A 27,520-nucleotide genomic window follows, 5' to 3' on the forward strand; every position below is an offset into this window, starting at 1 on the left:
GTTCCGAACTTGTCCTCAAAGCACCTTTCCCATGAGCTGTCACTCCAGTTCATTTGAAACAAACAGGGCCGTGTCTGCACATGGCTGAGTCGTGAGCGGGGCGGCGAGCACGATGAAGGCATCTGTGATGTGCTACCTCAGGACCAGTGTTTCTAACGGATATTGGAAAGTAAATAACGAGTAAACATAGCCGGTCCAGCTGAGATATTACCCACACGCGGGATGGGAAGCCCCAAAAGCAGATGGATTTGTTTATAAGGATACACTTCGACAAAAAACATGCGACACAACGGCTTATAAGTCACCACTGCCTCAGAGATTAAAGTCAGGGCCACGTTGTGAGGAAGGCGTTTTTAATCCTCTTTATAATGACCAGATTTTAAGGCTCATTGTCTGTAGCCTGATGCCCATTAAACTGTGGAGCAGCTTGGAAAAGCTATGTGCAGTAAGAGCTTATATGTTTTGCTCACAACAGCTTATTAGAAAATGCGTATTTAGGAAGCTTTACAATTTCTGTCAAAGGCATATTTTGCCTGGAGTGTGTGTGTATGTGTGTGTGCACAAAATGTTGTTTATCTATCATATATATGAGTTACGGATGTTCAAATGCATCATTTCCATCCCCAAACTAAACTTGTAAACATCTCAATCCTTCAACTATACCGGAATTTTAAATACTACACAATCGAATAATTTCCTACCAACCATGTAAAGACAAAGTACCATGTCCTAGAGCACCTGATGGAGAATAATCTAGCATGTATTTGAAGAAGAGTACGGACTCTTTAGCTTTTTGTTTTGTGTATTTTCTTGTATATTTTCCCCCAGCACAAACACCTAAGTCGCTTGCTTCTTGGTTCTTCCTGCTCGTCTGAATCACTGCGGTTCAGGGACACGTGCTGGCATAGGCTGGGCAGCTGGGACAGCATTGCCCCAGTGTGAGATGTTGTCAGGATGCTAGGTGTTCCTGCAGCATGAAGAGTTACCACGCCATCAGTACCTGTCGTACGGGGTGGGACCAAGTGGAGCGATCCCTCACTATCAATGCTGTCACAGTTGCTGCCTCAAAAGCATTCAGTGTCTTCGTCTGGACTAAATGCAGACCAGGTGGTCTCTATTGCTAGTGTTAAATATGACCCAATGCCCTTCAGAGCAAGAGTGTTGGTGTCAACTTGTAAATGTTCAGAAACACGAAGTTGTCAAAGCGTAGCCCACGGCGGTGTTTGCTAGGGCAGTTCTCTCCCGGGGCTCGCTCCTCTAGCTAATACGGACAGGAGGCGTGAGCCGCTGTGAGTGCAGGACCGCAGGGTATGGACAAGTGCTTTTCTGGCTGGTGTTCATTTCGACCTTTACTGTGCCTGACAGAGAGGTGCTTGCTCAGCAGATAGGAGTCAGGTCCGATGCTGACCGATGTGTTAGGCCTGTGCGGGTCACTTAATCTCTCTGGCCTCAGTTTCTTCATTTTCTAGTGAAAAGATGGAGTCAATGATTTCCAAGGCTCCTACCTCCTCCAGACTTCACTGCTCCAAGGGGGTTGTCATAGTCTTACAGGGCACAGGCTTACAAGGGACTGGCCGCTTCAGGAAACCTTGTTAACCACTTACAATTTTTAGCTAAAATAGAAAACGTCTCTGTGTTTTTATATAGCAATTTAATTTTCTAATCTTACTGCCAAGAGATAGTTTGATTCTTAGGATAATTTTATCCTAACATTCTCAACATTCTAGTCTTGTAAATGGCGAAGAGAGTAAATGTTGTTTTGTGCGGGAAGAGGAGACAGCACACATTTCACTGAAAGCCACATGCTGGTAGAATCAAGTCGAAAGGCTGGTGGGCCTACACCAAAAGTCTCAATAATATTGTTCGGTAGAACAGATGTATCGAAGACCCACTCCATCACTGGCACAGTGGGGATTTAGGATAATGAGCTATAAGGCACAGTCCCTAAGCCAAGGAGAAAACAGTTGAATTGAGATGATAAGAGAAACACCTCTCCAAAAGTCAAGGTCACAGTAAGGTGGTTTACGAAGTTGGTGCTAAGTACCCAGTGGTACAGAGTTCTTAAAGGTAGTGGATCCTGAATTCTGGGCTGGTCAGGAGTGACTTTATGGAGAAGGTGGAACTTGAGATCGATTGCCAGGGTCAGCAAGGGAGAACAGTCGTGAGTGGGCTGGGGGTTGTAGGAGGAGAGGTGGGGGGAACGAGTAGCCACAAGGGCTCCGGGGCATGCTGTTGGATCTAAAATCCTATAGGAAGGACAGAGCCACACTTTTCAAGTTCTTTAAAATGAAGTAGACAACGTCCAAATTCAAGAAAGAGTTGAACACACTTATTAGCACATTTATTGCTGCCTTGAAGCACTCCCCAAAATGATGGCCAAGAGTCTGGTTCTCAAAGGCAAAGAGACACTGGGAAAAATAATGGGGAATATGGGGGCAATAGCAGAATTCTGGAAGCAGCAAGGCCGAGAGTCGATGACTGTCTGATCCAGCAGACGCCCTGCCCCCCAACAACAGTGGCATCATGGCACCCCAGAGAAACCTGAACTCTGGAACCCTTTAAAGCTCGAGAATTGGTGGCACAAGGCACTTCTGACGCTGGATCTGACAGCCGGGAAACTGGCTTTACGTGTGCGTAGGGGCAGACCCCCCAACCTACCACTCCGGACCCTGAGGGATGAAGCAAACCTCTCTCACCCTAGAGATGTAATACACTGAACGAAGCATTCTCTGGAGAGGATGAAGCACAGGGTTTGTCCCTGGGCCCCTGAAGGTTGAGGGCAGACAGGAGGGCTGGGTGGGCATCTGTGCCCTGAATGCTCAGACCACAAGCATCTCCACACTAGGTTCCAGTCATGGTGTGTGCTGGGGAGAAGCCGGGGAGAAACCAGCGCTTTTCTGCTGGGCGACTGATGGAGCAGCCTGGTCAAGCCTCACCTGATGCCCACAGTCACCACGGTCCTGCCCTGCTCTTGGGGGGCATCCGCAGATGAGACATGGGGAAAAGCCTCTAAACAAAACAACAGAAAAAACAACCTGGAGAAAGCTGAGAGTATGTAAAAAGAAGAAAATCCTCCCCCCAAAATGTAATATTCTCAAATAAATAGGAAGATAGTTACTTAAAAAACAATTAGGACCTCAAAGAAATTTAGAAAAATGAAAAATAGCAAGAAATAAAAACTCAAGAGAAGGCTTGAAGGTAAAGTCAAAGCAATCTCACAGTTAGAGGACAAAACTCTGGGGCAAAACAGAGAAGTTAAGACCATCTAAGAGGCAGTTCTGGAAACACAGCATCCAGGTACTAGAAATCTGGGACCAGGGAAAACGGTGAGGAAAAATAGTGCCAGAAGCATGCCAGAAGCAAATACAGAATTTCCCTGAGCCGACTGCAGATCAGCCCAACCCAACCGGCCAAGCACAGCACAAGAGGTGAACATGTGCCCCAGCCAGTGGGACTGGCAAGGACCCTCAGAAACCCCCCCGCTCCGTGTCACACAAAGCATCGACACTCGCGATAGTACTGGACTTTGTGACCGTCACCAGGAACTGGACACGTGCCCAGCAAGTGCAGGGCCGGTTAGAATTTTGTCCCCAGCAGATGGCCGTGAGGGGCAGGGCAGCGCAGGGACACCCTCACACATGCAAAGTCTCCACCATGTCCCCCTCACATGCCCTTCCTCTGCGAGCGCCAGGAGGATGTGCCGCACCCACACGGGAGGCCGCGGAGGATGCGGAGCTCGGGTCCACAGAGTGGCGGATCCAGCGGGGCGCTGAGAGGGCAGCACTCCCGTGAGGGGGTGACACGGTTCCCAGATGGACAGATGTCTAGGGGACAGGCACTGAGAGCAGGGAGGCCTGGGGGGATCCTCGTGGGCTGGAGTTTACGCAGAGTTCGACGTCCCCTCAGGGACTTTGGGACTCAAGGACGAGACATGCAGACTGAAATGCATCGAGGCACGCATATCGCGTGTCTGTGTGTGTGCAGCCCAAACTCCGCTCACAGCCCTCTCCGCGTGTGTGATGGCATCAGCCCTCTTTCATCTGTGTAGACGTGGCCCGTCCTTTCCTCGGGGGCAGCCACATTGCTGTCTGTCTGTGTGTCTGTCTCTGGCCCCACCCCAGCCGTTGTGCTCCATCCTCCTCATCAGGCAACTGCCCGCTCCTGTCCCGGGGGTGAGGGACTGAGTCCGCGCTGCTCAGTGAAGAGCCACCCAGCCTCATTCAGAGGACTTCAGTTTTGCTTCCATAGGCTAGACGTCTGAGAACGGCTATGTTAGCGTTTTCACGGATCCTTGCGGGAGCCCCGCACGTAGGGTACTTCGTACTCGTCTTTAGACTCAGAAAGGCAAGACGAGGGGACAAGGGAGTGTCCGGTACTCTGTTCTGTGTTACCCAGCCGTGTGGCCTTCAGCAAGGCCGTCGAGATCTCCGACCCTTTTAAAAGAGGGAATCATAACCGTCTCTCTTCCATGGGGTCATTGCGAGGATTTGTGGATCAATGTCTGTGGAGACGTTAGAGAATGGCAGGAAACAGTTCTGTGAGTGGACGTGTTCTCGCCGAGCCGGGATCAGAGCTCAGGGCTCCTGAATCATGTCCAAGTATTACTTACGTGAATCCAGAATAATTATCCGAACCTCGGCACAGCGAAGTCTCTTTGAGCAGTACAAGGAAGGTGACATCCGTGAGAGAAGCAATGACCCGGAGCGCCTGCGAGTCCGTGGCCCGGTTCTGGCCCATCCATCTCCCCGCCAGGAGGCGCCCGCTGCCGAATGGGTCCCGCCTCCCTCCCTGGCGGCTGCAGGGAAGAGTCGGGAGCACAAGCACGCCACTGCATCTGCCTCTCAGTCACTGAGAACTTACCCTCTGTTTATATTAAAATTAGATAAATGAAAGCGTCAAGTAAGAGACCATCAAAAATAATACAGCAACCAGCCTGGGGAGCTTGTAAGACGGGATATTCTAGACGGAAGTGTTCACTGAGGGCAAGTAGCCAATTTTCTAGAATGACCTGGTAGGAAAGACTCGAGAGTGCTTAAATCGAGTTAACACCAAAAGGATTATAAAAGCTGCCACAACTGAAGGAATTTTAGGCCTCCAGACAGCACAGGAACGCGCAGGGAACGTGGGAGCTGAGAGAAACTTGCAGCCAATTCGAGGGAACTCTTCCCTTTGCAACTTCCAATAACTTCAGCGAGGCTGAAGCCCAGGCGCTACCATCACTGTGAGTGACTGTGTTACCAGGGCTCTGCGGTGTCCGCTGTGTGGAGAAAGTAGAAAATGCGTCTGTTGTAATCTTCAAATGTGGCATATTCTATAAAGGCTTGGAATGGAGGAGTGGATACGGAGATAAGGAGCCCGTCGATACCCCACAGACGAGGATTTGGCACCCGGTCGCCCTTACACCTCGGAGGTGTGCAGAGGCTCGCCGCTGCACCTGCCGACGTGTGAGGGGAGCTCTGCTCGGAGGCTCACAGGGATCGCTGGAGGCCTCCGTGCTGGGATCAGCCTGGACCTTCGGGGTGGATTAGTCTGACTTCACTCCAGTTTCACAGAACACACTCCCTTCAGCGACTGGAGGAGAAGACTGAGCTTTCTTGAAGTCAGAGTTCTGGAATCTCGAGCGACCTCCCAAAGCTCTGCCCTTCTTTTTTTTTTTTTTTTTTAGGAGAAATTTTTTCAGCTTCATTGAGATACTGACATATAACATATGTAAGTTTAAGGTGTTCAATTTTGATGATTTCATACATGTATATAGTACACTTAGCTAACAGTTCTTTTTTTATAATAATTTTTATTATATTATGTTAGTCAGCATACAGTACATCCCTAGTTTTTGATGTAAAGTTCCATGATTCATTACTTGCGTATAACACCCAGGGCTCCATGCAATATGTAATACCCATCACCGGGCTAGCCCATCCCCCACCCCCCTCCCCTCTGAAGCCCTCAGTCTGTTTCCCAGAGTCCATAGTCTCTCATGCTTCATTCCCCCTTCTGATTACCCCCCCTTTCTTCTTCCCTTCCTTCTCCTACTGATCTTCCTAGTTCTTATGTTCCATAAATGAGTGAAACCGTATGATAAAAGCTCTGCCCTTCTTATCCCACTCTCCTCTTCTTCCTGCAGTATCCACTGTCCTCTCCATCGGGTGCCCATTCTGCAAATCCCTCTGAGCACCCACTGTGTCCAGACGTGCCCATTGAATTGGTGCTGGTGATGGAAATCACCAATATGCCTGCCACTTGCCACCTGTGGCTACTGGACACTTGAAGTGTGACTAGTGTGACTGAGGAGTTAATTTGTTAAATTCTCTTTAATTTTAATTGAATAGCTACACAGGACTAGCAGCTACTGTACTGGGCACTCCAGCTCTAAAATGTAACATGCAGTTGAACACAGGCTGTTTTCTCAGTCTCGTGGAGGAGAACCCACAATCACACCGGAATGGGGTAAGAGCTTTCATTTGTGATAAATGGAGAAAACTGTGGTTCATTCCACAAAGATGCCTGGACCACCGGCCATCAGCAAGTCTCCGCTGGCCGCCATGGGAAATACTCGGCTGGTGGAGGCTGCCTGTTCTGCTGAGGAGTAGAATTGGGGACGGAAGCAACAACATGAAGCCCACACTCAGCTGAGCTCGGGAGCTCCCGTGTGCAGGAGGGGGAAGGGCCAGCCACACACCTGCCACGTCCGTTTAGCTGAAGTTCAGCCTGGTGCCGGCTTCCCAGTTACTCCTAGACTCTACCATGCACTCCAAGTGTTTTCTGTGAAGTGGAGACATTCCAGCATTGTGGGTTTCTATTTGTCTTCTTAGAAAGACTCATATGTGCCTGCAGGAATGAGTCCAGATGAATATGGGTGGGACACCGTTGTGAAGCACGCTCACCTTTCCAGCCTGTGGATTCGGTGGGGGCAGCACCCCCTCTTCATGGGTGTGCGAATTCTCTGCTCCCAGGTGGCTGGCCATCTCGTCAGCAGACACGGGATGCACAGAATGTGGGTTCCTCCGGACCCACGCTCCTCAAACTCATGCTGCATGAGTGAGGCTGCACTCTGGAATGTTCCGAACCCCCAGGTCTCGCAGGCCAGGAGGCATCTGTGGACTGGAGCAGGTTCTCGATCCACCTCTGTCCGACATGTGAATGAGATCTCCCTTGCAGGCAAAATGTGGGTTTTGCTCCCACATTTAAAGTAGGCACCAGGAGCTGGGGGCCGGTGAGACTGGATCCAACAGGAAAGGGGCAAACGGAATGTGTTTGCAGTAAGCATTTGATATGATTTACAGTTAATATTAATGGACTTTGAGCATGAAGCCGCACGAAGGGGCAGAAGGAACTGGATGTTTAAGGTCAGCTTAACTCCAACAGTTGGAAGCTTAATCGAAATGGTTTCCAAAATCAAAAACAGAAGCCGAGTAGACGATAGAATTTATACTTCACTAGGAGCAATGAGGAGACCATTCAGGAATTTTGAATGCTTTAAAACTGTAACACAGTCGACGGCCTCGCAGCTTTTCCATTACAAAGATAGGTAAACTGAGGCCCACCCAGTGTCCAGGAGCCCATCCAGGTGTTAACAGAGCCCAGGCAGGAATGCAGGGCTCTGGACATGCTGTTCCCTCCACGTCACTACGCTGTCTGCCAAATGCGCCATGTGGTGACACCAGGACCCGCTAGGTGAGGCTCATGCTCGGGGTGGGGGGGGTGACAGGCAGACACACACCGACTCCTTCCCCTCCTCACTCTGCCCTGATGCTCCACACCCAGGCTTCTCCCGCTGTCTGACTCAGCGGTGTTTCTACTCTCCCTCCTTGCCTTTCTCTCCCCCACTCCCCTGCCTTGCTACCACAAAGGTCTCTAGAGGACAGGGAGCCACGGTGGGCACCAGGAGACGGGGAGAGGAGCCAGAGCAGGTTCCTGTCCCCACCACGGCAGCAAGAGGGGCAGGTGGGCAGACATCCGAAGAGGAGCCGTCCTGATGGCCAGACGCCCCAGCTCAGCAGGCTAGGGCCCCAACCCCCACCTGCAATGTCCCGCAGCTCAGACAGGCCACCTTCCAGAATCCCAGCGGCCTGTCTCTCCAGAGTGAAGTCCAGTTCTGTGGCCTTCTAATTGCAGCCTCTCTTTTAAGGACAGTCTCCACTCTGCTGCTCTGAAATGTGCTCCCCTGCCACTTATGGCCTGAGCAACAAGCGGGCCATCTGGAGATCTCGGGCAGCTAAGTGTGAGTGGACAGAGGGGAGATAGAGCAGGAGCCCCAGCCGTGCTGGCCTGTGCGTCGGAAGGGTCTCCTGTTGCTCCCGGTGTGGGCAAGCGTTTCGAGTAGCACCACGGATTAGCATAGAACCGGCTGGTTTTACCTCACTTCCTAGCAATCTGGATGAATCTGATGGTCAAAGGGAGGCCCGGAGCTCTGTGAAGGTAACCTTGATGGAGAACAGAGCTCCTCGATGGGCAGGTGCCGGCCGGCTTTATGACCTGGACACTGTGGGCTGGGTCTGTGAGAGGAAGTGCACGGATTGCGAAGTCTTCACTTTGACAAACACAGACTGGGCATGTCAGCCGTCTCCTGACCAGGACCCTCTCCCCAGAAGCCTGGCTGGTGTGGCGCTCAGGCTCGACTCAGGTGGTTATTCAGCACAAGGGGGTGGACGGCAAGCCAGGGGGAGCTGCCGTCTGTGTGCGAGGCCACTGACTCAGTCTCCCCGGTCCGTGGTAAGAGTCACACGAAAGACAGCTCAGAACTCTGTCTATTTAATCTTAGAAATGCTGTACAGACCTATACACATTCTCCTCAGTTTTCTTCTGGTTATAGTATTATTCTTGTTTTGGTTATTACATTTCTGAGAGATGCTAAGTTTCAGGAGGCAGTGGTGGCGTCTCAGCAATCACGCAGTGGCCCTCGCTTTACCGAAGAAGGGACTGCCCACAGTCACACACCAGGATGGGAACAAAGTCCCTCAACTCTGGGTGCCAATGCCTGCCAGCATCCTCCAGGGCACCCAGTGAATCATGTTATCTTTACTGCAAGCAACCAGAAGAAATCATTTTCTAAGACGTGAAATCAGTGTCATTTCTGTCCCTTCCCGGTCTGAATTGTCTGGGAAGAGTTGACAGTAGTGACAAACAGCACAATAGTAAGTGTCCACAGCTATGAGAAGGGACATGCTGCTGGACCCCGAGCAAGAAGAAAAATCGCGATGGTGGTCTAAGAGTGGGCACGACCTTTCACTGGGTCCCCAGTGCGCACTGCGCTAACCTTTTCCTTCCATCCCTAAAGCAAGCATGCGAGATGCTGGGTTACAGCGGGGCACCCTGAAGTACAAAGTCGAGTATCTGTCCAGCCCCTCACTCTGTGAGACCTGCCACACACAGCTCAAATCCATCATATTGCAAACAGAATGCCTCCTACGTGCACGTCCCTGCCCTCTGCCGTGCATCTAACTCGCTCCTCTTCTTGCTGCTAGGGGTGCCTCAGAGCCCGTCAGGGAGTTGAGTGCCCAGCGGAGGCTCCAAGGACTCTCACCCAACACCAGGTCGTTACAGTGACCGCCTCTCCTACCCTTTCCGCCCACGCCCCTCCCAGGGGTGAAACGCACCGAGTCCCCCAGGCTGGTCTGCCGCTCCTAACCCCAGCTCGCACTGGCCACCTTCCTGCCAACCCCACCATCACACACTCTAAACCCCTGCGTTTGGTTTTTATGTCTGTTTTCTGCACTGATCATACTCATTGTTATGTTCACATCTTTGCAAAATCTCTGTTTTACTTGAAATGTGTTTAAATAGCTTCGTGCATCCCCTTCAGAAGTCCCCCAGCCTCATCCTTCTGGGGCATGTCCTAGCTCCCTTGACTTGCTGTCCCTCCCTCTTTTTTCAGTGTAGCGCCCTGGGCATGCCTTTATCATAGCACTGATCACACGCCATCCGTTCATTCAGCAGCCCTTTCTTGTGTGCCCACGGCATGCCAGGTATTTGGTGCACACATAATCCACACTGATTGCTTCCAACACAGTAGCACTCACCCCTGTCTACGCCTGTGTCTTTCACCTCTGAACCTGGCAGGGAGGGCCTGGGGTCCAGCATCAAGGAGCCTCTGAAAACGTGTCCGTAGGAGACTAGGTATACATTCCACATTTCAAGTCCAAAAACAAGCTAATCAGGGTTCTACGGACTGTTAGTCAGTCATGGAGATCACACATCTCATTTAGACAAAAGGAACATTTGTCTGTGAACCTCTGTGTCTCCCCCCTTATTCCTTGGGGTTTATCCCAGGAAGACAAGAACCATAATTAGCAACGTCACTTTGGAAAATTGTCCTTCCTGGGAGAAAAGGTTTGGGGTCCTGCTCTAAGGATCTTACCCAAGCTGGGCCAATTTCAGCATGATTTAGGGACTCCAACACTGAGTTTGTTTTGTGTAAAGTTGAGATGGGACTGACGATCTTCCTCACATGTTTAAACTGTGTGGCTGTTCTCAGCAGCAGGGCTCACAGTTCGTCTTCGAGTTGTTCATCATGTTTACAGATGCCATTTTGTCTGCAGAATAGAGAGCTTTCTCACACACACGTATTTTTATGTTTCACGTGAGTGGGTGTATATTCATTCACTGTGCATGAACTAAGTCTTCCTGTAAGATGTACAACGCACACAATGCGCGTTTGGCCAGACGTTTAAGAAAGTGAACTTGTGTCACCACCTGCGTGATTTGGAGGCCATGCCTCACAGACCATCCTCCTGAATTGCGTGGGACCTCCACATTATTATGGGGTGGCCGCAAGGAAGAGCTGGGAAGGGAGACTAGTGTGGCGGTGACCAGGGGAATGCGTGTGTGTGCGCGTGTGTGCGCATGTGTGTGCACGGGTGCTCAGACCCTCCCCGCCCCTGCGTGGATGGCGCTCATGCTAAGCCTTAGCTCGCTTGACCAGGGCTCCTGTTTCTCTAACCTCCAAAGATAGTGACACAGATCTCTCTATCTCTCTCTCCACAGCGTATATGGCTGCCCCTTGGCTAAAAAAAGAAAAACACAGGATAAGCAGCCCCAAGAGCCTGCCCCCAAGCGGAAACCGTTTGCCGTGAAAGCCGACAGCTCCTCGGTGGATGAGTGCTATGAGAGCGAGGGGTCAGAGGATGTGGACGAGAAGGAGGAGGACGAGGAGGAGGAGTTCTCGGAGGACGAGGACGAGCACAGAGAGGAGGACGAGGAGGACGAGGAGGGGGACCGGGAGGAAGAGGAGGAGCTCGAGGAGGAGGACGACGACGACGACGAGGATGGGGAGGATGTGGAGGACGAGGAGGAGGACGAGGAGGAGGACGACGACGACGACGAAGAGGAGGAAGACAATGGTAATCTTTAAAATAGTAGCACGCATCAAGTGGTGATTGGGGCCAGTGTGTCGATGTGGAGATCCCAGTGTTGCTATTCAGGACATGTTCCTGATTGCTTGTTCATGAAATAAGTCTGCCTGGTCAAGGCTGAAACGAGTATCCATTCATGTGTCCTTAGCACTGGTTTGAAAGCATTCCTTTCCTTGTCCTGCCAGACAGTAGAGGCTGTCTCAAGGTCAGCTTGCTCCACACTGATGTGCCCCGGTGTTCACCGAGTGCACATTTGACTAGCTTACCTTAGCTGCTTTATCCAGAAACTTAGGGCAGCACACCTGGTCTTTAACCTTACGTGTTCTTGGATGCTCCCACGACGTACTGTATCGGCCCAAGTGGTGGTGTGGGGATGCCTCGCTGCTTGCCTTCCCAAGGGCTGGGAGCTCGGCAGGACCCCTGGGATACCAGGCGGGGCTGTCAGTCTTGTCTGTCGATTGCCGAAGCCGTACTTCTGTCACGGATCGGGGTGGGGTGGAATATTGCTGCAATGAAATAGTTCATTGACCCGTCATCTGCTTGGTGTCCAAGAACCACAGTGTTTCTGACCTGGGGCGTCCAGTGTTGTGAGTGAGGCATACTTGTAAAGTCGTGGTGCCCAGGGTGGTGACCGTGCTTTGGGCAATAGAGTTAAGATGGTTTTGCTTTTATATCCAGGTTTCTGTTAGTGTCAGATTCATAAATATGACTTGAAAGATAATCCTTTCCCTAAAAGTCATTTCTTTTCTAGAAAAAGGTGGGAGTTTCCTGAAGAATCTAGATTTTAGCCTTTATTGGCTTAAAGTTTGCCTCAGAGAAATGCCAAATGTGTTTAAAAGCAAGGGGAGTGTTTTCTCTTATGCTTCTTGCTTGGGCTCAAACTCTTCAACACTCTGAATCCTAGGAGAGCTAGTGTCTCGATAGGAAGGACAGGTGCTTCAGCCAGTGCAGAGAGCTGCTTGCTGCCCTCCCGCGTGGCACACAGAAATTAATGTTTCTCCTTCAGAAGTCATGCTGGCTTGTCCTAGGAAACCTGAATTTATGACTGTTAGAGCAGGTTCAGGTCACCGTTCCGTTCGCGCAGGTGTGCGCACGTGTCTGTACACACCTATGTGCATACACGTGTGCGCACAGATTCCATACATTAATGGGTGGGGTCCCAAGATGGTTCTTCTGTTGCAGTGTTGGGAGCATGGTGGCATGCATCAGAGCACACTCACGTAGGCACCACGAGCCCCGCTGCATGGACTGTGGGCCCAGACCCCAGTGGCACTGATGAGACGGAGCTGCATGCCGAGAATTACAGACAGTACCTCCCTGTAACACGGCGTGTGCAACGTTGGAAAACAGACCGATTTGTCACTTGTGAACTTGTGACTTGTGAACACTTTCCTGAATGTGTGCAGTTTGGGGCGAAGTCATTAACTTCTGAAGCTGGTCACTGGTTTGTCACTTGACTGTAGCTTCTTACAAAGATGGTGTGAGCATCCCCACTCCTCCGGATGCCCGTTCTGTGCTTGGACAGCAGTGGGCAGCACAGTTCAAAGTGTGGGTGTTTGTGTGGGATGGGCTCTGGTGGGAGAGCTTTGCAAATACGCAAAATTTAACCAAGGCTCTTAACCACATTCTAGGTTCTGCTCTCCATTTGCTAGAATTAAACTTCCAATTTTAGTTTACTTAGATTCTTATTTTAAATAATCGACTTTTGAAGTACAAAGTGACATAGCAGAGCCCTAACGGAATAGCTTTAGGACGCAACTTGATAGGGTTTTCTTTTCTTTTTATTTCAATTCAATTAGCCAAACTACAGTACATCATTAGTCTCAGATGTAGTGTTTAATAATTCATTAGTTTTGTATAACACCCAGTACTCATCACATCACATGCCCTCCTTAATGCCCATCACCCGGTTACCCCATCCCCCGCCCCCCTCCCTTCTGTAACACTCAGTTTGTTTCCCAGAGTCCAGAGTCTTCCATGGTTTGTCTCCCTCTCTTCTTTCTTCCCCTTCAGTATTCCCTCACTTCCCCCCTGCGCTGTTGCTTATGTTCCACATAGGAGTGAAACCGTATGATAATTGTCTTTCTCTGCTTGACTTACTTCACTTAGCATAATCCCCTCCTGGTCCATTCATGTCGATGCAAATGGTGGGTATCCATCCTTTCTGATGGCTGAGTAATATTCCATTATGTATATGGACCACATCTTCTTTACCCATTCATCTGTTGAAGGGCATCTCGGGTCTTTCCACAGCTTGGCTTTTATGGACATTGAGATAGGGTTTTTTAAAAAAAAATTATTATTCTAATTTGAATGCTTAGAACATAATTGTTTTTAAAAGTGAGATAACAGATCAAAACTAGTGACATTTTTCTAGAAAAATCCAAGTAAGTGAGCATAAGTGATGTATGATAGAACCATGAAATGAATGGTTGCATTAGTGTGGTGCAGGCCCGGAGTGTCTAACTGCAGGACCCCATCTAGCATGGTGCCCAGCAAACACTGAATGAGAATCTGAAGCATACAAGGGAAGTAGTTGGAAGCCAAATGCCCATTAAGAGGATAAATAATCATTTGTCAGATTCCTGGATTCAGAATTCATATTCAGCACCCAGCTCCCCAGCTAAGCACCTTCTAGAATCATCTATCGTGTAAACTTTAAAGGAATCCACTGGAACCACTAAAGAAGGGTTCAGCCATGGCGAAATGTTATGCGATCATTAGGCTATCTGCTTATCATAAGACTAATACCTCCAATTCACTGAGTGTCCTTGGCAGCAAAGTGTAATAATCTACCCCCTTTCAGATGGGCTCCTGCATGAGTCTTAGGTCCCGATGAGTCACTGAGATCAAACAGTGATGGTCCATGTGGACGATCGCTGCTGGTTCTCTGTAGGGAAGCACCAAAGGCTTGCTCGATTTCTGAGTCAAGCAAAAGTATCTTTCCTAAGAAGAAATCACCTCAGGTGCCTGGTATCTAGAGACTGCCTCACTGAGATTTGCTATAATACAGAGAAGTCTGTTGGAGGACCCCCATGATCACGTATTCCAAGACCCCAGTTGGCCAAGTGCTTTGCTGACCAAGCATTCATGTATCTGTCAATCTCCTCTTTCCATGTTCTCACTTATCAAATACATTATGTTTTACCTTCCTGGTAAATTTAGTGCCAGAATCACGGTCAACAAATGTGAGTTCCTTCCATGATGATGACATCTTTACCATAAGAAACGCACTGCGAGTACAGGACATCCCATAGTGGTGCCTTTGTCCACTCCTTGAATGGATTTGGCAGAAATCATACATTTGTGAAAAGCAGGGACTGTCTGTTTTTGTCTGGTGGTCGGAATTCTGGGTCACCCTCTTGAAGTCAATCTTTCATGTTCCTTGATTTCCGCTCTCAGTGGCCATCATCTCCCTGAGCCGTCAGCAGATTCTCTCCAAGACGGATGGTGCCTTTACCTTATCAGATAGAGGCAGAGACAGTGACTTCAGTTAACAGAGAAACAAAGCAATCGTGACACAGGGAGACGAGAACATTGCAGACAATGCCCAGAGTCTGGCTCACACACGTGCACACCCACAAGCAGCATCTAACACGAGGAAGCAGGGCATCATGAAGGGGCCACATGATACCAGCTTTACGAGCAGGTGAAAGTCTGTCCATTTCTGCTCGTGGGATGGAATCATTGTTTGATCTGGCGCAGTGTATGCTCTATTATAAATTGGATTGTGCAGTCCGGGAGGTGTTGTTTTAGATGAACCCCCCAGAATATTACAACAGAGGCCCCCAGATTATAGAAGGACCATTATTTATAACCTGGGAATTAGAAGTGTATTTTAATTCCAAGGATCCTCCAGCATGCTAGTTACGTATGAACAAAGTATTGCTAAGAATGCACACACCCAGCAGCTGTATTGAGGTTCAGGGTTATGTTGGATCTTCGATGCTTGTGTGAGATGGGTAGAAACCATTTCATTGCCATCCTCACTAGAAAGTCAGACCCAGAAAGATTCCGTGATTTTCAGTAAGTGGTGGTTATGTGGTCGAACTCTGCTCGTGTTCTTTTTACCACTTTTTGCTTGTTTGAACAAAAGGGAAGAATATCTGAGTAGTTCATTTAAGATTACATTAAATTCAAATTTAATTCATCAGAATTATATTTTGCCCAGTTGGCCTGGTCTTTTGCATGGAGGATTTTATTTTCAAAATACATTGCAGTGGCCTAGTCTGCATTTACTAAACAGAAGTCCCCTTGTTATACTAAAGGTAAGAAAGTTAGTACTCGGGGATCATAGATTTGTGTGATAGCAGATTTTGTACATCCTGTGGTAAATATCTTTTTGGATTCTTACGATTTGAGAAATTTAGATCACGTGGTCACTTAGTGCCTCATAAGCTATGGTTTAATTTCATAGTTCATCCCACTAAAAAAAACTCAACTTTAAGTGGTATGCACACACATGTCTATACCATCGGTGTCTGTGGGAGTATATGTGTGTCTGTATGATGGTGTGTGGATCTGCCTGCTAATAAGAAAGAAAATTCCATGAGGAAGAACATGGCAACTTGCTTTCCAGACTAGAGAAAATGCTCGTGTTCACAGCCGTCTTCAACACATAACTGTTTCCTAACATACCCGTTTCTGAAATACATCTGTAAAAATGTAAAGTCCTTTCTGTGCTGCTCTTTGTTGAATCCTGGGACCGCCTTGGATAATTTGGCTCCAAGGGACAATTCCCTTGACCATTTGGTCGGATTAGAAAAACCGCAGACGCCTCCCAGTCCTGAGGGTGTTGTGGTCCCCACATCTGTGTGGGGCTGTCTCGGGGGCTCACGGCGATGGAGGGACTGGCTGGTTTGGGGGGAATGTGAATAATTATGGTGAGAACCTTCCAGATGAAGGAAATGATCACCAGAGGCGAGGTGAAGCCCGCGGACCAGAGACAGAATAACACTGTGAGGTGCGCGGCCGACTGGGTCTTGCTCGCCCTCAGCGCTGCCCGGCCTCTGTCCAATCGCCACACGGTGCCAGATCTGCCTCTGCAGTGTTCTCACCACCCTTGCATGACACCTGGAGCTGCTCTCAGGCTGTGCTCTGCAGTGACTCCCCGTCCTTGGAAGGGAATTCAGGACAAAACACACCCTTATAAATGCCTCCTCAAAGAAACACTTTTTGTTTAATTGCAATGTTCGCAGGGTGTCTTTTCTGTCAAACAGGATGATGCAGGAGGCCTGACGTGGTTAAAGCATCGTGACAACTTGCAATAGATGGGCCCGAATTTCTCTGAGACAAAGGCAGAAGGAAGGTGGGGAGGAGTCTGCACTGTGGCCTCCGACTCCCCCAAACTCCCTTCAGGATGCTGTCCTTATATTGATTAGCTAATTACCCTCTTAAGTTGCTCGCAGGGCGCTGTCCCTGATGAGGAAGCAGTTGAAATGCACACTCTGAAAATCACCATTAGCGAACCGGTTTTCTGCCGCCGTCAGCAGAAACAGCAATGAGTTCTGAGACCAACACAGAAACAAAGATGATGTGTTCGGTATGCAAGGTTCCAACTGGAGAACGGCTGTGGACACAGTTGGGAGAAAGAATGTGATGATTTTTTGTCATCTTAACAATTAAGCTCTCCCTACCTCCATGGAAGCGTTCTTTCGGGAGGCTTAGCATGCAGATGCATTGGAGGGTCCAGCTCGATCCCTTCGAAATGAGTGAGCCAGAGTCAGACATTTCTAGGTGGAAGTCTGTGATAAAAATTAAACTTTCTTCATGCAAACTTATTTTGCATGAGTGTAAGACATAATTATAGCTTGTATTTCATGAATTTTCAGACACTGAAATCCAAACCAGGAACTTGCCGAGGATGTAACGTCATGTGCGTTTAGGCTGCAAGCGAGGTGCACCAGGTGCTGGGGAAAGACCTTTCTTTACATAAGAATGAGGAACAAGGCTCTGAAAGAATAGATTTAACACACTTCTACTCGATTTGTTTTAAGGTCCACTTGAAGGAATTACCAGCTTATGTGTTTTCTCTTCTTATTATAAGTTTTATTCCAAATGCCAGCTATTCAAAGTACAATAAAGCCCAGGCAGGAGGCATGTTTTCTGGCCCTGGGGTAATACCTGTCCTGGGTGGGTCACTGCCCTTGTGGGCCTCAGTTTGCCTGCCAAGCTCAGGAGGCAGCACCAGCCCTTCGCCCAGCTTGCTATGTTGTCTGGAAGCTGAAAGAATGTGCAGAATGGAGGGAGGGACGCAGTTCAGAGCTCCCAGCAGCGGCTGGCCTTAGGGGTGCTCCTCGCGCGGCCCTGCTCCTCCACGCGTCTACTCAAGCCCTTCCACGATCCTGATCCCGAGGTCCCGGCCGTGCATAGCAGACATACTGTGCACATCAAGGCCACACTGACGTAAGGGACTCTGAGCACAGAGACAGCCCATTTCAAAAGTGATACATGCTTTCCCTACACCCAGACGTGCGTGGGGTCCCATGAGGACACAGAAACTAAGCAGACAGCACCTCCTGCTGAATGAAACGCATTCTATATACAAAAGAGCAGTGTGTCCACGAAAAATTTAGATTGCAGTTCTTTACAAAGGGCAGAACTAGAAGTTATACGCTAAGTAGAGCCTTCAGGACCTGGGCTCAGAGAACAAGATTTCCAGACCCTGAAGACTGATGAACTTAGGTCCCTCGAAAGTTGTCATGCCATTCTCATTTTCGAAGGGCCTTTAGAAACAGGTCAGATTATTTCCGTCCAACCGGCATTAACCATGGTTGAGTAGGAATGAAGAACAGGGACTTGAGTCACTGAAGTTCCCTCCCAGCCAGACATGCCTGCGCAGCACCTGCATATCCAGTCCATCCGTAACCCTCGGAAGCTCTGTGAGCTGCGGTGTGCGCATGTGTGCGCGAGACAGAGGGCAGAGAGGAGGCCGGGAGCGGCGGAGGTGGTGGCTAACGTGGTCAGTCTGTTTCCGTCTGAGAGCTGCTGACTTCCTATAGCTCCTGCTCTGGGTGGAGGCTATGACTACCTTATTTTTAAGTAGATAAGCCAGAGACCTAAAATGTTGTCAAGTAGAAAGGCCCCCAAAGCTTCATTCATACACATATTCCTCATGAACAAACGCTGTCAGAAAGGAACATAACTGGGGCGCCTGGGGGGCTCTGTGGGTGATGCATCTGCCTTGGGCTCAGGTCCTGATCCCAGGGTCCTGGGGTCAAGTTCCGCAGCAGGCTTCCTCCTCCGTGGGAAGCCCACTTCTCCATCTGCCTGCCGCTCCCCTTGCTTGTGTGCGCTCTCTCTCTCGATCTCTCTCAGACAAATAAAATCTTTAAAAAAAAGTTCTCATGGCAAGAAAAAATATTTTTAAAAAATAAGAAAGGAACATAACTCACAATTTCTACAAGTCATTATGTAACCTGGGTCCCTTGTGAAAACTCCTATTTTTCCTTCAGTTTATCTCATTTGGCTTACTGGGAATTCTTCAAGGATGGTTTGGCTTACACAATGGGCAGCACTTAAAATCAATAAGACAGAAATTGTCCTCAGACAGTTTGTAAAGATTTTTAATGGGTGCCTTGACCCTGCCTGCTCCCTCACCCCTCCTCCCTCTCCGCACGTGGGGTATCTTCACCGTGACAGGAAGATCTCAAGTGCGAGGCAGGACTTCTGACTTTTCTGATGGGCCGGACAAGGGGCAGAGCCATACAGCAGACGGGCTGAGGGGTCCAGCACGTGCCCTGTGACCTCCCCTCCACGTGATGACCGGGAGAGGTGTCTGCCCACCAGCTCCGCTTCCCCTCACTGAGTTTTCACTGCAGCTACAGACGTCCTTGGAGCCCCCACCGCATACCACGCCGCGTTCCACATACTGGAGATTTGCTCGTGCAAAGAACAAGTCTAGCTCTGGCCCTCACGAATCAGGTGAACAAACCGGGCACGCTTCTCAGGCTTCATGCTCAGGACCAGCGTATCGATCACACTCCAAAACCAGGGTGCAGGGCCCACGAAGCCACCGCAGGACATGAGACATCACGAGAGCTGGTCGGCTGATGGATGGTTTACGTCGATTTTGTGTTGCATGAATATGTGTATAAATCATACACATGTACACACACAGGCACCCCTTCGAGATACTGAGGATCCCATTCCAGACCACGGAGGCGAAGCTGGTCGAGCAACTTGTCTGGTCTCCCGGGCGCGTACAAGCCGTCGTTACACGGCACCGTGGTCTGGTAAGTGTGCAACAGCATCACGTGTAAACAAACAACGTACAAACACTCACGAAGAAATCCCGTACTGCAGAAACACACCAGCCATCATCTGTGCTTCCAGCGGGTTGTCATCACTGATCACAATCACCATGACAAATACTAGAATAATGAAAAAGGTTGAGAATTGTGAGAATCACCAAATGTGACGCAGAGACTCGAAGTGAGCAGAGGCTGTGGGAACCCTGGCACCGGCTGCCGTGCTGGCCGTGGGGTGTCCGCGGGCCTCCAATCTGTAGGGGGCGCAGTGTCCTCGAAACCAGGTGTGCCTGTCTATACGTTGCAGAGTCAAAATCAGAGCTCCATGCCTGCTCTCCCCTCGTGCTGCCAACACAGTAGCCCCTAGCCACCCGTGGTTATCTACACATAAATCGGAGTTAGTATGACATTAATTTAAACTAATGAAATTACAGAATGTTAACCACGTCTTTCCTGGGTCTTGCCAGCCGGCTGCTCCCCCTCCTCTCCTTCCAGTCTCGGCCCAAGCTCGCCTTCGCCTGGCCCTGCTGCTTCCACACCTGAGGCACCGTGTCCTGTCTCTGTCGGCCCCCGTGAGGCCTCCTTGCCCTCAGCCCACAGACCACGGCCCTAACACTTGCTTTCCGTATGTTTGCGTGTCTCCCAGCAATGTCACTTCCGTGGCCCCCAGAACTCATGCCTGGTTAATTGTTCTGCTCTAGGAAGTGCTCAGTAAGTAATGGCTGGACGACTAGCTGAGCGGCGTTGGGTCCGTGTCCCCCAGGCCCTGAGAGCTGTGACCATCACACTACTCTCTGATCTGAGAGACCGTCCTCATGCACCGTCCTCTCCAAAGCTTGTGTGTTTTTCAGTTTGAAGAAGATGTCTAGAAATGCCAGTATTTGACCCAAGCCAACTAAAGGCTGCTGGAGCTTTACATCCCTCCTAGTTAGGGGCATTCTTTGGTGCCTCAGTTTACCCTGTGGGACCTGTATCCTGCAGTTTCACCAGTGGTGCTGGCAGTTCTGAATCCTGACCAGCATTGGCTCCATAGGTCGCCGTCAGGTTGCACAGCGCACATCTGAGGGGTGCAGGAAGTGCTGTCATTCAGGCGCAGGGAGAGCTTGGGGGCAAGACAGGAGGTAAGATCAGTAAACCCTCCCTTGTCAGGGAGCCTGCCCGTGTCATGCAGGGGCTGTGCGTGCACGCCGAGTGGGTAGGCAGCAGGCGTGACCCAGCTGGGTGCAGAGAAGCACCCGCTCCTGCTGCCGAGAGCAGTCTGGCTGCAAAGACAGCCTAGCCGATGCCTCGGTGCGGAGCCCAGCCCGGCCCAGTGAACAGCCCCTGTGGCAGATAAGTAGGAGAGCTGCTCACGGTACAGACGTTCATGGGAAGGAGACAGAAGCCCAGGAACAGCCACAGAAGACAAACACACAGTTCAGAGAAAAGGGGCTGGAAATACACATTGTGGGTGTTTGCAGCCACCCACCAAATCCCCTCCCCAGTGATAAGAGCCGATCGAGAGCAAAGAAGCCAGTGTGTGGACGAACCAGGGTGACCCAGCAGGACAGGGCCCCGGGAAGGCGCCCAGAATGCCGAGGAGCCTGGGTCCGTCACCCGACCTGGCAAGAGCAATGGCTCCGGGTGTCTGTCCCGCTTCGCCACCTACCGTACCTGCAGCACACAGGTGAGGAAGAGTGTGAGGCCAGCAAGGCCGGAGGCCGTCTCTCACCTCTCTCCGCTCTGGGAATGCTGAGCTCTCCCACGAGAGCAGGACCCCCAGCCGGCCCTAGCTGCCTTTCTCCCCACACAGAGCGCAGCACACACAGACCACAGCAGGTCGCTACTGATTCCCACATTGGCCCGGGGGTCCCCCTGCTTCCTCCACATGGTGGAGGCAGATTACTTCGGGCACGCGGTATCTACTTTCCTTAATTAAAAACAAAATTCAACTAATTCCAAATATTTTTTCACAATCAATTGAGAAATTATATGTCAGATTTCATTCACTTATTTTATTTTAATTTATTTGTTTTTAGAGAGACAGGGAGTGTGAGTGGGGGGAGAGGCAGAGGGCAGAGAGAGAGAATTTCAAGCAGACTCAGTGCTCAGCACAGAGCCCAGCACGGGGCTCGATCTCACAACCCTGAGATCATGATCTGAGCTGAAAACAAAAGTCAGAAGCTCAACTGACTGAGCCACCCAGGCGCCCCCTCAATCCCTCATTTTAAGCATTTAATTGAAAGACACTTTAATTGAACAAGACTTTGAGTATTTTATTAGTCTGTGTGGACAAAGTTCAGACACGTCCTCATCCACACCATGGCCACCGGCAGAGCTTGTGGGTGTGTGCCCGGTGTGTCATGCCGCCAGCAGCGGCCGTAGCGGCTCGGGGGCGTGTGCTATGCAGGTGACCCCCGTTCCTGTGCATAGCGAGTGCTTGAAGCTTTGGGGCTGCAGACGAGCAGCTGTGGGAGAGAAGCAGCCTGTGGTTTGGAAGAGAAAGGAAAAAACAAATCAAAGTAGAACCAGACCATGTCTGCATCTGTTGAGCAAAATGAGAGACAAATTAATTACGGAAGAAGAGAGGGCCCTTTCCGAGGCCACTGGGGCGGCCTGAGAGCCAGCCCCGCCGCTCTGCCCTAAGCCTTACGCTCACAATTTGTGCTACGAACAGAGGACACCCAGGAGTCAGAGCTCCTATTAGATGTGAATTTAGGAAAGATCTGCCGTTGATCAGTGAACTCAGTGCCCCCAGCCCAGCGAAGTTCTGTTTCCCTTCCGAGCATTCCTTCAAGTCCGGGAGCAGGTACTCCTTGTGAGTCGGCGTGCCGTCCTGCTGGGGGTCTCCACTGAGCCTTCACCAGCCAGCTCACCTACCCGCACAGAAGCATGGGGGCCAAGAGATGCCTCTCGTCCTGGAAGCAGAGACAGGCATTCCTCACTCGGATCTTTGTCTCTCGTGGATAACTGATCTTTGAGATCAGCCCATTTTTGAACCCCCAGCATATCCACATGTTCTGGAGAGCGGGGGCAGCGTCGTGAGGGGTGCGGGAAGCACCCTCAGGGCACAGGGACACAAACAGGATGCCTCAACCCTCTGGACCCACGTGTCTTCAAATGGGAAAGTGTCAACGCAATCGTATCTGTGACTCTTTCCTGCACTAACATTCTGTGATCCTAAGAGACGACCCTGGGGGCGGCCACTGGGCTCTGGAAGAGGCAGCATCTTTCCACACTCATGCTGCCTGCAGTCATGAGTGCACATCTCTGCTTGGATAATTTTAGCCTCCGGTCACCCCGAAGCCACTGCTTAGACTGTGGATATAGGCAGACCTCGTCTGAAAGTTCCCCTAAAACTGAAAATAAGACAAACAACATTGTCAAGTGGACCCTGATTAGGAAATGTGACGATTTGGAGTCTTCAGGCTGAATGTGCGTGGCAGCCCTCCCTCCCCGCCTCAGGTCAGAAATTCTCCTGCCATTCCTGCTCAAGAGGGGGCTTCAGTGGCTGAGAGGCCCTCCGGTTCAGCCCCTCTTTGTCAGGATGGGGCGTGAGGCCTCAGGGAGGGTGCTGGGGCCCCGGGGCTCATTGCTGGGGGAAGAGGCTTTTGGACTGACCAGCACCTGGGCAGGTGGGACACTTTTCTTCTACCTGTCCCAAGGTACATCTGGGGTATTTGAGATTAAAGGCAGAGGGGAGGGAGCTCACATCACTCAACCTGGGCTCAGGAAGTGGGCTGGCTGCAGGGCTCACGTGGAAGGAGAAGGTCATGGTCAGCAGAGTGCTGAGGTGGTCTCCGCCTGCCCTGTGGTCCTCCCCAGCCCCTGCACAGCCTCACCACCGGGTGTCCCCTCCCTTCCCTCCTGCCCACCTGCCTGATTCCCTCATGCTTTCCAGGAATACGGTGTTATGAATCCAGTGGTCATTCCGGGATTCTCCTCATCTCCTAACAACCTCACATCTGAATGGACCGGAATTCCACTGGTCAGGCCCAGGAGTTGACAGGTTAAGCACACTGACAATCCACACCGCCTTCCGTGGCTTGTGTCACAACTAAACCCTCAGATCATCCCAAACCAACGCACAAGATGGGAACCGTGTTTACGAACAGCACAAGGTCTGGCTGTAAAGAGTCTAGAAGGAGCTTCGGGTCTGGTTGTGAGAACCGCACTGGCCAGCTGCTGCCCAAGTGGACACAGTGCCGCACAGAATCCCGGATGGCCTCCTGCTCCGTCCGTCAGCAGCAGCGTGGCTCCCTGGGCTCCGTCCGTTGCTGCAGAGGGTGCTCCCGCCCCTGGCTCAGGACAAACGCATGCCTCGCTCAGGGCTGAGAGGAGCCAGTGAGCTGAGCTGCCAGCCGACCCCACCTGCTGGACGCAGGAACAGCTGGGCTTCCCTGTGCATCGATGATGACACCCACCCCTTCCTCTTCCCTATAGTTACAGCGGCTGTTAAAACACCAGCATAAATTCGTTACAATCTAAGATTTTACCACCCTTCTCTATTTCCAAGTAAAAAATAAGGTTTGATAATCATTTATTTCTGTAATCAAAAAGAAACACCCATGTAACGATGCCATCATATGCAACAATGGTGCTTCATTGCTTGAAACCCATGGCGGGGGGGGGGGGGTGCACCCAGACCCCATCGCCTGTGACCTGGAGAAGTCTAGAGCAACTCCAGCTTTTACAGTATCTCTTCTTTCTGATCATTCTTCTGGGTTTTCCTTCTTGGTTTTGGTGGTTTTTGTTTTTTTTAGATCGGTTGTGTATTTGCCTGCCGGTGGCTTATTTGAAAGGCTAGAAAGAACAATAGTAACACAATCAGGACTAGATGTTGAAAGAATCCAGAGTTGTGTCTCAGACGTATTTTTAAGAGACAACATACCAAAAAAAAGCCGGTACTGGTAATTATAACGTCATAATCCACAGAGTTCTACCCACATCAAATTGTAATTGTGAAGGTGGAGAAGAAACCCTGTTTCTTCTTCATGATTTTTGTCTAGGATACTTTTTTGGTTTCCTAATGGTAACTATAGAGGATGAATTGTTTATAACAGTCCGACTCAAGGGAGATAAAATTCACACCCACGACATTTCAGAAAGTTCACGGAGACACCAAAAGGGCATGTGGGCCCGTCCACGGACAGCTTCTGCCTGCCAACCCCGGACTCCTCACTCCACCACAGCGTGAAAACCGACCCGCCAGCAGCTCCTTCTCATGTCCGTTACCTCGCAGCTTTGCAGGACACAGACTTAGAACAGAAAAACCACAAAAAGAAAACTGAGGTTCTTTTCTCTCCTCCCCAAACCTCTAAGTAGTTATAGTCTTTTATTTAGCATGTGAGCCTGTACTTTTTCCAACATGTACACATTCTTCCTGGTAGAACGTTGGTCACGTGAAGAACGGGTCCAGTTGGGTCCTGAAGTTCTCAAGGTTGCATATTCTGTCTGTGGACTGTCGATGCCCCAGGGTTAGCCCCCAACCAGCACAGAGAAGTCTGGCGCGTGCTTCATGCCCACTTCCACATGTGACCCATTAGGAGCCTCAGCACGACAGAAGCAGAAGGGTAAATTGCCTGAAAACCCATAGCCAGAGATAGAATTCTAAACGCTCCCCACAAATGATTTTGGATCCTGCAGGAGGCTGGGCATGGTGGCTATTTAGAGCCTGCTTGTGGATGGGTTGACGGACGGTTGCCCTCCATCAGCCCACGTAATGAAGAGCTGACTTTATTTCACGTAGGTTTTCAAATAGTTAAATGCCAGTAACTTGAGAAATTTCCTTAACCTGCAAGGAGTTCTGGCCCCTGGCACCATTCTACCCACCAGCTTTACCAATGGCAGCCACACAGCCACAGACGACACTGAGCACGGGAGCTTGGAGGAAGAGCCACACCTTGCAGTAGGCTGCATAGCCAGATGCTAACACGGTTTCCCTCGCCTGTTCCCAGATAGGCTCATGTCCCCTGACACCTCCGTGGGAAGCCCAGCCACCACACGTGCGGAGCGCCGTCCCCATGCAGGGTCTTTACATGGCACACCCTTGAGATTCCTGTAAGAGCCCTCCGAGAGAGGCCAGGCCTGCAGTGCCCCCAGCACCACACAAGAGGTGAGCTGCAGAGCAGTGACCTGGACCAGCTCGTATTCTTGTGTTCCACGTTGATCTTCGCTCTGATGGGCCGGCAACAGCAGGGCACAAAATCTGCTCTTGCTGAGCCCGCTGTTAGAACCCAAAGCTGGAAGGCACACTGGAGGCAGTGGTGCTGTCCGTGTTCCCCCAGCTGCTCTCTGCCTCCCTGTATGTGGTGGCCAGGCTGCAGGGTAGTACACCTGGCGGTTCCACCTCCGTGGGGGCGGGTAGCTCAGGAGTCCAGTGAGAGAGGAATAGGTGCCGGCGGCCACCAGAAATGCAAGGCGTGCGTCTTCCCTGGGTGGCCCGGAGGGGGCACAGGGGCTATTACAAGCTCAGAACAACAGCAAAACCATTTCCTACTTGGGACAAATGAACTGAAGGTAACCCTAGGATTTAGAATGTGGAGAATTAGCCGAAATTACATAAAACTAAAATGTGGTAGGGAGGGGAAGAGCTTCATAAACGGTGGATCGCTGCCACGTCCCGAGTGTGCCTCTCTCACAGTGTAAGAAGGAGCCAGGGGGGGACACCTGCATTCCGTTTCCTGTTCACACCTCCATGCATCTCCTCCTTCCCGAGTTCTCCAGGATGATAAGATGTGCTTCCCAAGAGGAAGTTAAGAGAAAATCATAAACAAATATATGCCACCTGACCACGGTTTCTTCTTTGACGCATCTTGGAAAATGCCCCGAGATGTTTCATGTGCTTCTGTGTTTTCAAACGTACGTACAGATTCATGTCACGATTGGCTCTTTGCAGGCACGGTGGTGCTGACCTCAGAGTCGTCAGTCATGGTGCAGTGGGGGCCTGGCCAGCCCCCCGGGGGCTGCTCCTCCAACCACAGCCCATGAATATAGAAATCAAAGTGTGTAAACTGAGAGGAGAATATAACTTTATATTTTCAAGAATTCGGTAGAACGGGATTGCCTTCAACTCTTGAAACCTCGAGCCCTCGGCCAAGGGCACCGTCTGCTTGCCAGTCAGATACTTCTGGCATATTTCTGACTGTGCTCACTGGGTCAGCTTTCTTTCCTCTTGCTGCTCTTTGGGAACACGTGTGTCTTTATACTAAAGAAAAGGATGTATAGGGATTATCCAGGAAAGAGACAATATTTGTTTCATACAACTAGCGAGGCTCTATGACTAACATACGGCAAACTTGACTTGCTGATACTTAGAAAGGAGTGTTAGTTTTTTAAAAATGTGTTGATTTGCTATATGGGCCAGCAAAAATTATTATCGATGTGTTGGTGCCCAAACCTCATTCCCCAACCAACGCCTCTTCTGAGGGAATAGCGCGAAATCCATCACGGAGGCCCCGGGGGCACCCCGACTCAGCTGTTAGCAAACAGGTACTTTGTGCTAATCAATACACCTCATTTCTTCAGCACATTGATAAGACAGAGCAATTCTTCTTCAGTTTTTTAATCACAGAAACAAAAGCCAGATGTGATAGTGGCATGCGGTTAACTAAACCCAGTCTAAGGGCTGGGGGAGGGGGCCTCTCGGAGCCCACTCGTTAGTACCTGTACTTGCCATACCCATGAAGCAACCATGCAACACAGTGGAGAGAGACCACGCCCCAAGTAGTCCCTGGGCGTTAAACAGGATACATCTCAGGCGAAATACAGGGGCTTTATGTAATTTTTTAACATGGTGTTATTTTAGCGAGTTGTCCTAAATCCTTTTTTGTGATTAGACATAATGTTCATTCATACGGTATTTCTGCCAGCTCACCAAAATTTTCCTGAGGCTGGGAGGCGGGCAAATGCCGGGGTGCCGTGGTCCCATTAACCGCGACA

General features: G+C 50.3%; 1 protein-coding gene across 4 annotated transcripts in view; it reads left to right on the plus strand.

Moving 5' to 3' along the window:
• MYT1L (myelin transcription factor 1 like) overlaps positions 1 to 27,520 on the plus strand; it is a 137,915-nt gene that overhangs the window by 18,606 nt on the left and 91,789 nt on the right. For all 4 annotated transcript variants that reach the window (XM_040622863.1, XM_040622864.1, XM_040622862.1 and 1 more), the window contains exon 4: positions 10,984 to 11,339. In XM_040622863.1, coding sequence (XP_040478797.1) covers positions 10,984 to 11,339 — 356 coding nt within the window. The remainder of the gene's footprint in view (positions 1 to 10,983; positions 11,340 to 27,520) is intronic.

Source organism: Ursus maritimus, unplaced genomic scaffold (assembly GCF_017311325.1).
Source record: "Ursus maritimus isolate PB19 unplaced genomic scaffold, ASM1731132v1 scaffold_6, whole genome shotgun sequence".
In the NCBI taxonomy this organism is placed as follows: domain Eukaryota; kingdom Metazoa; phylum Chordata; class Mammalia; order Carnivora; family Ursidae; genus Ursus; species Ursus maritimus.